Source organism: Montipora foliosa, chromosome 13, assembly GCF_036669935.1.
Source record: "Montipora foliosa isolate CH-2021 chromosome 13, ASM3666993v2, whole genome shotgun sequence".
Lineage (NCBI taxonomy): Eukaryota > Metazoa > Cnidaria > Anthozoa > Scleractinia > Acroporidae > Montipora > Montipora foliosa.
Window position 1 is genome coordinate 37,622,572 of NC_090881.1, and position 16,466 is coordinate 37,639,037.

The following is a 16,466-nucleotide window of genomic DNA, read 5'->3' on the forward strand; positions in this document are numbered from 1 at the left end:
TATTTTTTAATGGATGGGAGAATTGAGTATTCCTCGTTGTTTGGCAGTCGTTTGTATGCAGGGGGTGGGGAGAGAGGAAGTATCACTCCCAGCTTAAAACTGGGAAGAAATGATATCTGTACCCTAAAGGTGATGCATAAAACACCACAGTACACCACAGTATAATTATTTGGAAGGATGGAGCAGTTATTCAATGTTGAATTCAAGAAGTCGTAACGAAGCCTGAAACAACCCAGTTATCAATGGGACGCAAACCTATGACCTTGCATCTTTTATGCTTCCTACATGAACTGCAACAGATTTCATAGCCATGGTGGGGTAACAAACTTGCAAATGAACACCCCCAAAATGCCTTGATAGCTTACATTGTAGTGCTAGAGCGAATTCAGAAATCCTGTTTTGCTTGGCTATACATTGTAGATATCGTACAATACACTGTTCATGATATGCCTCCCACATACTAAACATGAAAATGTCAACATTGTGTTCATAACTGCGAGGATCATAGCTCCACTTTATTTTATATCCGCAGTTCAATATATGATTCTTTCAAATATCATTTCGTTCATTTACAACCCCTTATTACTTGGATGGAAGCCTCATGTTACAACTCATTTGTTTTAAGGTGGTAATATCTGGATTATTGTTGGTGCTGTCTCGGCAGCGGTTGCCTTGGTGCTTATCATAGCAGCGATCGTTTGGTGTACATGTGTGCGCAAGAAAAAATGCTCAAATGAAATGAAGGGTCAGTATATTCACCTTACTCTTGGTATCCCTGTAGTGTTTTCCTCCATCTCGTTGTTTCAGGTGGTACATGTACAACAGTTCCCTTAGAAACTATCAATGATCCACGATGTATTTCATCATTCGTTTTTTTATTTTTGCGTCCTTCTCTGGGATAAAGTGTATTTCGGTAATGAAATGTTGTTTCATAACAAGAGACAAAATCTGGGAGCAAAAAGACGAGGAAAAAACATGGAGTTTTTTTGGCTCTCTTTCGTGTAGCTATGATACCCCATAACTACATGATAAGGTAGATGATTGAGCAGAACTTGACTGAAGGAAGGAAGGAACTTTATTAAAGTGTCTAATCTTCTAGCGCTGGAGCACTAATTGGGGACACTGTAAATTCAAATTAACAAGTCAACGCAAGTCAAATCAAATGTTGGTTTTTGAGGAGATGGGAAAACCGAAGTACCCGGCGGAAAACCTCTCGGTGCAGAGTAGGAAACCAACAAACTCAACCTACATATGACGCCAAGTATCCGAAATTTCAAGGAATAAAAAAAGTAAAAGAATGCATGTGGTCTTCGAATAAGAAGAAATTGACTTTTTACAAAAAAGGCAACTAAAAATAACTACAGCTTTTTATTACCACAGAAAGGCATAAAGTAAATGAATGCATTTACAAGGTTATGTTATTACATGTAACTGGGACCCTGCTTTCCTTTGGGTGCAGCTTTGTTGGCTGCCGCACAACACGAATATTATCTTTCTCATGTTAACGCTTCATCATCACCACCACCAACGGTTGAGTTGTAAGGAGTGGTTTAATAATACTGTACACACAGTCACTCAATGCGACAGATCGTAGATATATAAATAAAGCAGTACACAGTTAAACAGTTTTCTGAACTAAAATTATTATCATTGTAATATTTTACGCACAATCATTCAGTCCTTTTATAAGGGTAAACTTGAGGAAATGAGGATGGGGGATCTGTTGCTTTTAATATAATTCTGACCATTATTGATATCTAGAGTATTTATTTGTACCAAGGTCTTAATGGTATTTTTTTGTTTGTCTTCTTTCATTTGTTTTATGAAGAAGTCTCAGATGGTAATGACGCTGGCCAAGGAAGGTGAGTTTGCTTGATTATTCCCAATAATCCTAATAATCAATAGTAGTAGTAGTGGCATCCTTGTCTCCAAGAGGCGATGGTTAGCACTGGGGATTTGGGCAGGATCTTGTATGACTGTGTAGCCCGATCCTGGAGTGGCAGTCACCGTTGCAGGTGGCGCAGACATGCCTTGTGGAAATGCACGCAGAGGCTGTGCATTCTTTTGTTGCCGCTCTCTTGCATGTAGCCTGGACTCTAGCATTCGCTTCCTCCTTTGAAACCCCCGCTTTGACACTTTGCCACCATGTATCTCAGTGTTTGGCGATGTCCTCCCATGCACTGGTGTCGATTTGTGCAGATCGCAAGTCTCCCTTGATGACGTCCATGTAGCGCAGCAGGGGTCAACCCACACGGTGGACACCCTCCCACAGTTCTCCATAAAGGATTTCTCTTGGCAGGCGGCAGGCTCCATGCGATGTGCATGGCCAAGCCATCGAAGGCGTTGCTAAATGAGCAGTGATGTCATGCTCAGTGAGCCAGCGCGTCAGGACCTCGGTGTTAGTGACTCTGTCCTGCTACCTGATGTGCAGCAGGCAGCGGAGGTAGAATCCGTTGAGTCGCCGCTCTTGTCTGGCATAGGTCGTGCACAACTCGTTGCCATAAAGGAGAATCGACAGGACACAAGCTTGGTAGACGCACATCTTCGTCCTTTCGCTCAACAGGTCATTGCCCCACACTCGCTTGTTGAGTTTGGCCGTGACAGCAGCTGCTTTGGAGATTCTGCAACTGATCTCAGCATTGAGTGAAGTCGAGCTTGACACGGTGGAGCCCAAGTAGGTGAAGGTGTCCACAACCTCCAGCTCCATGTTGTCGATAGTGATGACTTGGGGGCACTCAGCACCTTGCGCCAGGATGTTGGTCTTCCTGAGGCTGATCGTTAGCCCAAACTCCTTGCAGGCATGGGACAGCTTGTACCCAGTAGAGCAGGCAAGCAATGACGGGGTGGCACCTTACTGGCTGGGGGCTGCCCAGCTTAAGGCGGGCGGTAGCCACCCAATGAAGCTGCGAGGGCTTCTCCCACCATCAGACGAGACTCCTGGCACTCCTTCTTATGCCAATCAGTTGGAGCTTAGAACCGGTAAACTGCCTCATCCTGTGTTATACCGGAGTCTTGCAACACCGCTGGAGTGCCCTCTCCAGTTTGCGCTAATGCCTGGGGAGATAAGGAGATGCTGGGCTGCCATACGACAGTGTCCCCCTCTCGGTGTAACTGGCTGGGTCCAAGAGAAAGGAAGAACCAATACAACTTGGGGTTAGTTCCACTGCAGAAGCTGCCGGAAGGAAGTGCTGAGCACCTGCCATCCGCCTTAGGGGCTCCACTTCGGATTTTTCCTCGAGGTTTACTCCTGAAGCCTTCCTAAGATCAGGTAGAGGGCAAGGCAGCGGAGGTTTGAAATCAGGGTTGACCTTCTCATAGATGGGCTGCCTTCACAGGCCAAGAGCCCCATCTACCCTGGGCAACTGGTTTTAAGGTGCCAGCAGCTTCGCCTTCGCCCCTTCGCCTGACGGTGGTGCCAGTTCCACCACGCGGAGGCCAGAAGTTGGACTTAGCTGACAGAGGCTCTTAGAGTCTCATGCCATTGGGAGCATTTTGAGAGGTTGTGAGAGCCCAGCCTCACAACTCACTCCCCGGCTATAACAGCCTTACAGAACCTATAGGTAATAGAATTCACAGTCATTAATTGATGGTTATATTTCATCAATTATACATTCATTGCATTAAATAGTATCTGTCATGAGACGTATTGGACATTATCTTCGGCTCAGGGTTTCCGTTTGAGGCTGGAGGTCAAGTCGTTGTCCATTCCATTTCCGGTACTTTGACGCCAATATATTTAAGGGGTTTGTTTTGTTTTGCATGTTTTTATTGTCCGTTTACACCTACAAAGCTTTTTATACTATACTTTTTATATATTTTTATATGCATGCATATAATTATATATTCACTGTTTCAGTTTTACAATTCACTTGATAATGACCGAAGTATGGTCGAAACGTCGTCTTTTACCGTTGATTTTTCTCGTTGAAAGTGAACTCCAGCCTTGCCTGGGAAACTGATTCTTAGGTTCCTGAAACACTGGAAACAGCGTTCCTGAGTGTTAAAAAAATGATACCCCTAGGTAGCTTGCGCCTATACGGCGCTCACAAGGCGCCTTGCAATGGCAACAAATTTTACGTTCGGTGCTTTCAAAAATATGTCCACTACTTCACAGAATTGTCGAAAACCCTGATCAGCTTCGAAAGGATAACAGCTAGTGGTAATTAATGAATAGCAGCAGAAAATAAGATTCGTGTATGTGCTATTACAAGGAACTTGAGGTGTAGTCTCATCAGTGAATAACCAATTGCGTCAACGAGCAGTCATTGTCATAGATAAGAAGTGCTACTAAATACTTGATTGACTTGGCGATGTGAATGGCTGGTCAAGCGGTGCTTTTTTGAACGTTTTATTGATAAGATGTTGAAATGACCCTGTGAATCGTCTTAGTGACCCTGATTGCGATTCAGAAACCGGCCTGCCTTTAGCCGAACCTTCAAAACGTCTAGACTACCAATTAATCCATATCGTTCGAGTTCTTGCGATTTATTATTGCACAAAACAACATAATCTTCTGGGAGCATTCTTCGGCTAATAGGTGTTATAAACCCCACTCTTTTGCCATTCCATGAAACACTTGCATCCAAGTTTGGGAACTCTGCTTAGTAATGTAGTGTTTTTTTGTTCCTACTTTGTGGACTAATTATGGTATTCGATATTTATCTTCACAGAATTCCAATGCACATGCGACAGCACTCAATTGGTAATTATTGGAGTTCTTGTAGCAATCATCGTTGCTCTAATACTGGTCATAGTCTGGCAACACAGGAAGCTAGGTTAATAATTTGATGTATCTTCCAGGATTGTGTTCTCCATTCTTTTCTTCAAAAACCAACATTTGACTTGATTTGCTTTCATTGTTAATTTCAGTTTACAGTGTCCCCAATTAGTGCTCCAGCGCTAGAACGACTAGACACTCAAATAAAGTTCCTTTCCTTTCCTTTCTTTCCTTTTTGTACTTATTGGAAATCTGATCTTCTTTTGTTAGACGTTGCTAGAAAGAAAAGGTAGGTTTTTTTTTTCCATTGAACATAAATATAAGAGGTCTGGCTCAACGTTATGGGGAAAGTTGCAGTGTCCTGTAAATGCTTAGTACTGTATCAGTCACTGTGTTGAATCAAGGGCGCAAATCGTTAAAATAGTATAAATGTTTATAGTGAAAAGAAACAAGACTTGACAAATCGTGGAAGGCTGTTTTCTTTGTTAAGGAAAAAATGGCATGGGAGGGGCAGGCGTATAGTGTCACCTGCCTTGTAGCGGAAAAGATACTGACGAACATTTCCCATCATCGGAAACATTTAAATTAATCTTGCTTTTTAAAGAAAGGTGTTTTCGAAACGACCTTCTCCTGCGAGAAGTTTGCAACGAATCTTTGCAGGTACGAGATCGCGATGGTCCAATTCTCAAATGGTGACGCACGACGAAAAGGAGCTTGTAAGAGATCTTTTGTTCTCGCCCACCCAAAAATTGGTGATGACGTAACTTGAAATTCACCTTTTTGGTTCCCTCCCGTATCCTTTTCGGTTCTCCCATAGAAGAACTCGCCTGTCCGAAATGATATTTCATTTCTTTCATGCCAATTACTTAAAAAAGGAAAAGAAAGAAATAGTATTCAGAAACGCAGGAAAAATTTGAAGAACTAACATGTTTGCGTACTCTTTGACGTGTCGTTAGGCCATACAAGGTTGCAGAAGATAAAGATAGAAGAATTTATTACGTGAGTTTTGAAAGCGAAAATGCAAAATGATTTAATAGACTGTATATGATACCGTTTGTTTTTTCGATTGCTGAAAGACATTTAGCCATTTCCAGCAAGCTAAAGCATGGGTTGATTTTTTCACATCGTAGAAAAACCTGTATTTTCGAGGTTAATCAATTAATGTACTCGTTTCCTATATCTAATTTACTTATTGATTGTAACGGGTGAAGTGTCATTTGTAATTGCTCTAAGCGATCATTCTCGCCAAAAGTCATTGCAAGCACTGTTCAAAACATGTGTTTCAGAAATTTCCCAATTATTCTTCCATCTTGTGCAGGAAATGGTATGGTTAACTCGTCAGGCTCACCAGCTTGATCGCCCATATGGGGTAGAGCAATTCGGTGCAATCGCATTGCCGTGGATTTGAGTTCCTTAATTGACTGCCTAAGTGTGATGATAGAGTAATTGTAAAGTAATTAAAGGTGAAGTCACTTTATTTAATGCCGTTAGTTCCTTAAATTACGAAACTGGTATCAATGGAAGCCGACGGTGAAGTATATTTAAAGCTACACGGATCAGAGGAATGTCGAAACTGACGTTAAAGTCACCGAGGATCGAACCGGGGCCTCTCGCTCCAAAAGCCGTGCACTAACGAACGGAGTTAAAGAAAAATGAACTTCAAGTATACTAACGGTTACGAAGGCAATTTAACCCGGGGGCTTCTTTTGTTTTCAGAATGAAGATGCGATGGAAGAGCTTAATCCTACTAACAATCCACTGAGTAGTTCTAATCAACAGCGAAGAATCCCCATTGAACCTGCATACGTGCCCTTACAAGGGACCTCCCATTATGAAATAGGACCAAGTAGCCCTAATAGCTCCCCTCAGAATGATGAATATGCTGCACCCCGTGATGTAAGAACACGGTCATGGGAAGTAACACGAGAAGACGTGAAAGTGGAGAAAATCATTGGTAAAGGTGCTTTTGGCCAGGTTGCCAAAGGAACGGCAAAGAACCTTCCATTCCATTCTGGCACAAAAACTGTGGCTGTTAAAATGCTGAAAGGTAAAAGTCTTTTTTCTTAATAGCTTTGCTCTAGCAGCAAACGGTCAGTCCTTCATTATGTAGAGAACAAACACGTGTAATCCGTGAATATGGCTACGGCGTACTTTGAGAGAGATTTTCCGTTATTTCTTACACCTTTGTGTTTGGCAATAATTTACTTGAATTTGACCACGAACGCACGAAGACAAGAATGAGTCCTGATAACAGGAACATGTAGTACAATTAATGCGAATTTACCTTTGTTTTTAATGCTTATTTGATTTAGCTAACGCTCCTGAGTCAGACAAGAGAGACTTGAAATCCGAACTTGAGCTGATGAAGACCCTCAAGCCTCATCCACATGTTATCAAACTATTGGGATGCGTCACTGAAACTGGTAAATGCATCTATGGATTATACTATGATGCTGCTGCTATAGAAAAAAAAAGCTTTTCTCTATGAATGCTCACTTGTTCAAAACTCCAAAACAGTTCCCACCTTAATCTCGTCTCAGCATTACTAACTTCGTACTAACCGAGCGCGAGGGCCGTTCTGGGGAATATTGGCTCAAGGTCGTGGCAGTACGGACCGAACGCAGCGAGGTCCGTACAAAAACGACCCAGGGCCAATATTCCCCAGTACGGTCTCGAGCAAGTGAGGTTAGTAAGTAGTTTATTATATGGCTTTTTAATTACCTTTTGCTTTGTTTTTGCAAACCCGTAATCGGCCCATGGGCATTACGGGAGAATAATGCCCTACAATTCAGTCACAATTAGCCAATAAGAGCGCGCGTTATATCGGCTACAAACACAAGCCATATAATAAAATAGAATATTGCATAGTAGTTACAATCATAACGAGAAGCCCATTTACGACTTGCCTATGTGTGAAGTGTTCAGTCTACAGTTCTGTTTCAAAACCGAGGAGAAGTGTTTTATCGGGTTTTAAACCACGAGGCGAGGCCGAGTAGTTCATCCTAGATCCAAAAAAAACACGACATCTGAGTTACTGAACGGCTTCAAGAGCACTCCAGAGAAAGTGTGTCGGAAGAAAGGTTCAAATTTAAATGGTGGGTGGAGAACAGTAGCATACTAGAAAAAGAAGCTAAGCTTTATTATTATGCTTTATGTAAAAAATTCAAATGAAGAATGCTTTATCAGTTTGTTAACGTTCAGGTGCATGCCACAATCTTTCGGTAGTTTCATAGGCTGTTTCGATCAATAATTATGAATGAATTTTTGAAATATTGATGTACTACGTGTCCATGCTTCCGTTGTCAAAGACGTTTGTTTAATTACCTGTATGCGGCTTTTAAAGGAAATCCATCGTCATCTTGAGTAGGAGTAGGAGTTTTCACAAGGCAGATAAAACCAGGTTAATGAAACGCTGCGGTAAACAATGGCTTGGGAAATTAGTTGGATAGAGTGCGAATATATTACGGAATGTTGCGGTTGACCTAAAAACAGATTTGTCATTTCTTTTTATAAGCAAAGCTAACCCTTGGCATCACGAAGACACTGAACTGACCGTAGTCAATTGCTGCATTTTACCATTCCGAATGAAGACTCAAATAATGACATAGAAATAGTTGAATTTTATTCTGGTTTATTCAGTGTGTGCCTCCTGCTTCCTGAACTTTCATTTCCGGTCGCGTTGCTATGATACCAATGACGTCAGTCCGTTGCTAGGGACCTCGTCCGCACGTGTAAAAAAGTGATGAGTTGAGTTTTTGTAAAAATGTGCGTGAGAAAGCGACGTTCTGAATGTAAAATCGGAGAATAAAGTTGTACAAAACGAACCAGGAGAGTTTTATCGTCGCCCAGCAGCGACATTTGGTCCTTCGAGCCGGAGATTGTGAAATCAAGGGGAAAATCGCCGAGTCAAGCTGTAAGACAGCCGTGAAACTGCGTGTAATTGTGTGTAAAATTTATCATCGAACCGCCTGGTTCAATATTGTGGAAGAGTCATTCAAGTCGTGCCAAGATGAGTGCCTCAAATAGAGAAGAAGGCGAAACACCTCGACTGTTCACGCCAAGTGAGTCTACTACTTCAAGTAAACGTTCCGATTTGAGAAAGAAATTGCGAGCTGAGAAGTTAGCACTGGAACTAAAAATAGCCGAGCAAACGTTCGCAAATGAGATCGAGTGTCTGCGAGCTGAACAACAGAAGCGTGCAAAGCTCTTGGAACTTCAAAAGAAAGCTGAAGAATCAAGATTGGAATATGAATTCGAAGATGCCATCGCCCAGGAGGAAGGTATGTCAAATAAAGGTGATATTGATGAAGAGTTAAATGAATTACCTTCAGACAGTGTGAACGATCGGGTCTCGCGCTTAGACCTGGAAATTACTGAAAACAATGTTGTTGAAAAACCTCACATAAAGGAAGTTAAATCCATCAAACCAGAGGTCGTAACAGAGGTTTCTAGTGAGCCCCGTAAAAAAGAGACATGTGAAACTTTTATTGCTAAAGGTGAAGCTGAGTTGAAAACCTCTGCCACAGGAGACCCTAGTGTGCAAACGTCAAAGATAGATCAGTTGTTTGAGAAAATGCTGCCAGCCTTTGTGAAAATCGTTAAACCAGACGTGCAGACGTTCAATGGAAATCCACTAGAGTACTCAAAATTCAAAGCAGCATTTAATGTTGAAGTGGATAAAAAGGAAGTTTATGATGCAACAGAGAAGCTTAAATTTCTGTTAGATTCTGTGGATGGAAGTGCAAAATCATGTCTAGCGAAATTCATGCCAGGTTCAGATAAATACGAGGAGGCATAGACTGCGCTCCAGGAGCGTTTTGGTCGTGTAGACACAGTGGTATCACCTGCGAAGAAACGTATAGATCAGTTTCCGACCATAGTGAAAGAAAATAGTGTGCAGATCCGGCAGTATCAAGAAATAGTTTCTGAATTGATAGGCATTTTCAAAGAGCATAACTTTCTTCACGAGCTTAGCTCGCAAGTCCCTGAAGCAACTGTGTCTAAACTTCCCACACGCCTTTGCGGCAGATGGGCCGAGTTTGTTGAAGGAAAACCGAAATTGTCAACCTGGGATTCATTTGCAAATTGGCCAGAGAAAGAGGCAAAAATTAGTGAGTCCAAGCAGCGGTGGATGCCAGAGAAGAGAGAGTGGAAGCGTTCAGATACATCTAAAGTTGATAGGCGTAAGCCAGCTGACAACTCCCAACCTGGGCTGTTTGCAGGAGCCACGGGAGAATATTTACGCGCCAGCTGTGGAACAAAGTGCCCAATTCACCAGTCCACTAATCACACTTTGCAAGAGTGCAAACGTTTTCAGGGAATGTTGACTAGCGAGAAGGAGAAAGTTGTCGAGGAACACAAACTATGCTTATGTTGTCTATTACCCGGTCATCGTCTGCGTAAATGTCGTAGTAAGAATAGATGCAAAGTTGAAAACTGTGACATGCGTCATCATACCCTTGTACATGAAGTCGACTTGAGATTTATTGAACGGGCAAAAACGAAACGTGAGTTAGAACAAGTGCCAGAAGTTGAGAGAAACCCAGCTCCTGTCTCCCTGGAAGGTAGAGACCCATCACCACGTCAGGCTGTGGAGCCTCTTGAGGAGTATCAACAATCAGCGTACACAGGTTGTGAGACTGGTGGTCTTGCTTTGGTTGAAGTACTTCCCATAGTTGTCTTTGGAGAAACAGGAAAACAGCAGGTGATGGCATTGCGTGACTCAGGCTGTAACACAACGCTTATCGATGAAAGCTTAGCGCTCTCACTTGGGCTTCAAGGCAAAGAGGTAGATCTCGAAATTCAAGGAGTAAATGCGCAGAAGGTGTTTGCTTCCCAGCACATCAAGAGATGCCATGTCGCACGAGTCGGAAAAGAGGAAGTCAAGTACTCCTTGCGAGATGTGAAGACAATTCCTAGCCTGAATGGTCCGGATCAGAAGTTGAAGTGGTCAACAATCAAGCATGAGTATCAACATCTGAAGAACTTAGACTTGCGTGACACTGACACGGGTCCAGTGCAACTCATAATTGGAACTAACAACTCTGACTTGATTCTACCAACACAAATTCTGAAACCCTCAGGTCAACCGGAACTTGACAGGGTACCTTATGCTGTTGAGACCCCACTTGGATGGGCGGTGACTAATTGGTTACCTGGTGAGCGAAGAGTAGCATCTTCATACAATGGGTTCAAAGTGTATGAAAGAAGTTCAGTTGAAAATGAGGAGCTGAAGCAGCTGGTCATGGCTCAGTCAGAGATAGAAACCTTGGGCGTGGTCAAGCTAGCTGATCCAACCCGTTCGATTGAGGACAAGCGAGCATTGTCACTGATAAAAAAGACAACCTTTAAGAGTGTGAATGAAGATGCGTATGTGTCAGGTCTACTGTGGAGAGATGAGGAACCATCTCTGCCCAACAATTACGGAATGGCAAAGAGGAGGCTACAATCCCTAGAGAAGAAGTTTGAGAACTGTCCCGAGATCAGAGAGAGATATGCAAAGTCAATCCAGGATGACATTGAGAAGGGCTATGTGAAGAAACTGAGTGAAGGGGAAGTACGGTGCGATAGTAAAGTGACTTGGTACTTACCACACAGATTTGTCATTAACCCCAAAAAACCTGATCGCCTCAGAAGAGTCTATGATGCATCAGCAAAATTCATGGGACAAAGTTTGAACGATAAGATCTACACAGGACCAGATCTTCTGTCCTCTCTGTTTGGAGTTTTCCTCAGGTTTTGCGAAGGAAGAATTGCAATGGCCGCTGATGTGAAAGAAATGTACCATATGCTCCGTCTCCCTGATTGTGATAAGCCAGCATTGAGATTCTTATGGAGAGACTCTGATAGAAGAACCAAGCGTGTACCAGTTCGATAGAACAGTGTTTGGAGAAGTGTCTGCGCCATCCAGAGCAAACTACACTATGAGGCGAAATGCTGATGAGAATGGGGAAGATTTACCTCTGGGTGTGAAAGCCGTCTACCAGCACTTTTACATGGATGATGGTCTACCGTCAACAGATTCTTGCAAGGAAGCTATTGAAATGAGGAAGCAGATGACAGAGTTGCTGCGTCGTGGAGGTTTCCGCCTACACAAGTGGCTGACAAATGACCCAGACGTCTTGGCAACTATCCCGGAGCAGGATAGATCTCCACGCTTCCTCGAACTGAGTGAAGACAAGTTACCAACAGACAGAACTTTGGGCGTCATTTGGGATGCCCAAGAAGATATGCTCCAGTTTACCGGACTGAAGGATGATCCTGGTACGACGAAGAGGAAGATCTTGAGTCAAGCATTCTCTGTTTGGGATCCGCGAGGACTTCTCCTCCCATTCTCAATCAGAAGTAAAATCATCCTGCAGAATCTAAATCGTATGAAGTACGGATGGGATGACGAGTTGAAAGAAGCTGATCTTCGAGAGTGGCGTGAATGGCGCAAGGAAGCAGAAAAGCTTGATGAAGTGAGAATTCCGAGAGCTCTTATCCAAGAACAGAAACCTGTACGAGAGACTGCACTTCATGTGTTTTGCGACGCTAGCCAGAATGCTTATGGCGCGTGTGCCTACCTAAGACGAGCATTTATAGATGGCACAGTAGAGTGTAGTCTTATAGCGGGAAAAGGCCGTGTTGCTCCATTAAAGTCACAGTCTATCTGCCGATTGGAGCTCATGGGAGCTTTAGTTGCTGTGCGGTTAACTCAAACACTGGTAGAAGAAATGGTTACAAAGATAGAGAAGATAACTTTCTGGAGTGACTCTACCACAGTCCTACATTGGATCCGCCAGACGAGCTCCACTTACAAAGCATTCGTCGGTAACCGGGTGTCTGAGATTCACACAATCATGAGCAGTCTGGAGGCCACACTAGGGGCGGGCGCTGTGAGTTGGAGATATGTGCCCACAGAGGCTAACCCTGCAGATGACATCACCCGGGGACTAAGTCCTACTGAACTTGTCGTGGGCTTTCGATATATTAGTGGACCCAAGTTCCTGTATGAATCAGCAGAGCTCTGGCCAGAAAATAAAGTCAAAGCGCCCTGCGAGAACGATGACAGGAAAGATGGGCTGGAGCATCTCAGGAAAACAAGGTCCTGTTAGGGTGGAAGAAGTATTCGTCACTGACCAAACTAAGAAGAGTTACAGCTTATGTGATGCGATTTGCAAACAATGTAAGAGCTAAGAAGGAAGTACGTCTACTGGGAGCACTTACGTCAAACGAATTGAGAGCTGCTCAGAATCATCTTGTGAAGAGGGCGCAAGTTGAATCATTCGGCGAGGAGATACAGTGTCTGAAGATAGGTGAGGAGATTCACAAGAAGAGTAGAATTAAATCTCTTGACCCAAGGTTGGAAGATGGGTTCTTGGTTGTCGGTGGAAGGCTGCAGAGAGCATAATGCCTACCTTACAGAACACGACATCCCAAAATAATTGACTCGCGCCATGAACTTGCACAGCTGATCGTCGAAGAAATGCATCGTATCTACTACCACCCGCCAACTGAGCACCTGCATAATCAAATTCGGCAGGAGTATTGGATCATCCATGGTCGCCAGGTAGTGCGAAACGCGAAATTCAAGTGCAACTACTGCTATCGCCAGACAGTAAAGCCTCAAGAGCAGCAAATGGCAAGTCTACCAGAGTGCCGACTTGAGCCAGGAATGGTGTTCAGGAACACTGGAGTTGACTTTTTTGGACCTATGTTAGTAAAGGAAAGATGCAGTGAAGTTAAAGTATACGGGTGCTTGTTCACTTGCATGAGTACTAGAGCGTGCCACCTTGAACTTGTGGATGATCTTTCAACAGATCATTTCATCATGGCATTGAAAAGGTTCATTGCGCGACGTGGACGACCGCAGAGCATCCACAGCGATAATGGAACGAACTTTGTTGGTGCAAATAATGAGTTGCGGAAATGCATCAAACAATTGGATGAAGAGAGGATACAAAACTTCTGAGCGCCTAAGGAAATCGAGTGGAAATTTCAGCCGCCAAGTGCCCCGCACTTTGGAGGTGCATGGGAGAGGCTAGTACAGTGCACCAAGAAGACGCTGAAGGCAATTCTTGCGGACAGGGTTGTTTCCAAAGAAGTGTTGAGAACCGCACTAGTCGAAGCAGAAGGAATACTAAACGGTCGACCGATTACTCATGTGTCCAATGATGCAGGGGACATTGAAGCCTTAACCCCAAACCATTTCTTGCTGTTGCGGGCAAATTCGAGTTATGAAGATGCTGAAGTTAGTGACAGAGAGATTAACTCGACAAAGATGTGGCGACAGTCCCAAGCGCTAGCTAATTTCTTCTGGAGACGTTTTACCAAAGAGTACCTTTCTAGCCTGACAGAGAGGAAGAAGTGGAAAGAGAAGAAACAGAACCTCAAAGAAGGAGATGTTGTCCTAGTTGCTGAGCCAAATCAGCCGCGAGGTGTATGGCCGTTGGGCAGAATCGTGTCCACTCATCCTGGGCAGGATGGGTTAGTTCGAGCTGTTACAGTACGAACTCAGTTCGGAGAGTATAAAAGGCCAATCACGAAACTTTGCTTGGTACAGGAGGCGGAAGAGTAGAACTTAAAATCGTCTCGACAAACATTGTGTCTCGACTAGGGGCGGGGATGTGCCTCCTGCTTCCTGAACTTTCATTTCCGGTCGCGTTGCTATGATACCAATGACGTCAGTCCGTTGCTAGGGACCTCGTCCGCACGTGTAAAAAAGTGATGAGTTGAGTTTTTGTAAAAATGTGCGTGAGAAAGCGACGTTCTGAATGTAAAATCGGAGAATAAAGTTGTACAAAACGAACCAGGAGAGTTTTATCGTCGCCCAGCAGCGACACAGTGAAACTTGTCAAATCTTCCTAAAATTAAAACACTGGTAGGCAACATAACATGACGGAATCACACACCTAGTCAAACATAGAGCAGAGGAGACGAGGGGACTGTTCATGTGGACAAACAAAAGGACCGATAGAGCTAGTGGCTGTTGAATAAATGTCATAATATTTCTCGTAGACCCCCTATTGGTGCTGATCGAGTATGTCCCTTATGGTGATCTGTTGGGTTACCTGAGAAAGAGCCGCGGATTGAATGACACTTACTACAAAGACCCAGATATCAAACCCCAAACCAGTCTGACGTCGCAACAGCTGATGAAATTTGCTTGGCAAATCGCTGATGGAATGAGCTACTTATCGTTAAGAAAGGCAAGTATGACTTTGATGGCTTTCAGCAGTTAATACAGCAAACACAATTAGCAGTTTATATAGCACTTAGTATGGAGGCGACCCATTGGCTTAGGTGGTTTTGCTTCAAACTACCGAGCGTGAGGTTGCAGGATCAACCCTCTGTCCATACCAACACTCAGGGTCTTTAATTAACTGAGGAGAAAGTGCTGCCTTTGTGATGACTCCTGAAAAAGGTCAAACTCTCTATTAATATCAGATTAGGACGATAAACCGAAAGCCCTGTCTCACAACCCTTCAATGGTTATAACCCAGTGGGACGTAAAAGAACACACACACACACACACACTATTCGGAAAGAGAGTAGATGTTGTGGTTTTGTCGTCTGTGGTGTATTTTGGTTGGGAGGGTAATGCGTGGCGATACTAGATGCACCAAGATGCTCTAAAAACGAAAGGGTAAAGAAAGATATGATATGATATCTATGATATGATATTAGTCTTGTTTATGGAGTCATTAGTATAAGCCTGATTAATGGCAATATTAGCATCTGTTATCAACCATAAGGTTGTTGCCATTGCATATTATAAAATAATTAGGATAGTACCCGCACTCTCATAGGTCAATAGCTGTGTTTAGATGAGAGTATGGAAACACGGCTGTGACATCACACGAATTGTGATTGGTTATGTAGTCAGACGCTCGTTTTGATTGGCTGGTAGGAAATATGTGCGCGTATCAAGAAAATCTGTTTTAATCAAGACGTAAAAAAAAACAGCATTTTCCTAAATTTGCCGAATTATCTTTGAGAATTATTTTATAAAAGCAATAGAGGACGTTTTCCGTGTTTCCATAGCCTCATCTAAACACGAGGGGGAGTTGGGAGTTCTCGACAGTTATGCAAACCCTCGACACGCACGAATAACTGTCTCTAACTCCCCCAACTCCCCCTCGTGTTTACATGAGGCTATGGAAACAAGGAAAACGTCCTCTATTTAACAAATAGATTCCATGTTGCCGTGCGTCTGTTCATTAGTAGATCACAGATGACGTCAAAATGTGGTAAGAACAAATTCTCCCAACTCCCCCTCGTGTTTAGATGAGGCTATGGAAACACGGAAAACGTTCTCTACTACTTAATTGGCGATGCTATTGTAAATTCTATTATCGTTGCTGCTGTAGTCACACTTGCATGTGCCTGTCATTCCCATGCCAACTGGAATCGCCACTGCCACATCTCCAGTAACATTAATACTTCATGTCATTGCTAGTGTCATTGTAAGTGTCATTAACGTCGTCAAAACTGCTATACCCGAAACCACTCAATGTTTTTATTCACTTTCAAATTTATTGCAACTAGCCAATAATGTGAAAAATGCTTCATTTCAGATCATACACCGAGATCTTGCTGCTCGTAATGTGCTGGTTGGAGAAACAGAAACATGCAAAGTAACAGACTTTGGAATGGCTAGAGATGTGCAACAGGAAAACATTTATGAAAGGAAGACAAGGGTAACAAAACGTTTCAAACTAGAACATAAAAAAGTATAGAAAGCTCGAGCTTACAACTTGACACGTGT

The 16,466-nt window shown here is 43.2% G+C and overlaps 2 protein-coding genes across 4 annotated transcripts in view; both read left to right on the forward strand.

The window, feature by feature from the left end:
- LOC137983705 (tyrosine kinase receptor Cad96Ca-like) overlaps nucleotides 1-16,466 on the forward strand; it is a 42,820-nt gene that overhangs the window by 21,029 nt on the left and 5,325 nt on the right. The window contains exons 8-16 of one of the 3 annotated variants that reach the window (XM_068830874.1): nucleotides 626-745; nucleotides 1,829-1,862; nucleotides 4,671-4,702; nucleotides 4,988-5,006; nucleotides 5,674-5,716; nucleotides 6,434-6,764; nucleotides 7,030-7,140; nucleotides 14,717-14,907; nucleotides 16,276-16,398. In XM_068830874.1, coding sequence (XP_068686975.1) covers nucleotides 626-745; nucleotides 1,829-1,862; nucleotides 4,671-4,702; nucleotides 4,988-5,006; nucleotides 5,674-5,716; nucleotides 6,434-6,764; nucleotides 7,030-7,140; nucleotides 14,717-14,907; nucleotides 16,276-16,398 — 1,004 coding nt within the window. The remainder of the gene's footprint in view (nucleotides 1-625; nucleotides 746-1,828; nucleotides 1,863-4,670; nucleotides 4,703-4,987; nucleotides 5,007-5,673; nucleotides 5,717-6,433; nucleotides 6,765-7,029; nucleotides 7,141-14,716; nucleotides 14,908-16,275; nucleotides 16,399-16,466) is intronic. The other 2 variants (XM_068830875.1, XM_068830876.1) reach the window with 2 other exon arrangements.
- Nucleotides 9,849-11,594, forward strand: LOC137983482 (uncharacterized). The gene has a single exon (XM_068830649.1). The coding sequence runs from the start codon at nucleotides 9,849-9,851 to the stop codon at nucleotides 11,592-11,594; it is 1,746 nt and encodes a 581-aa protein (XP_068686750.1).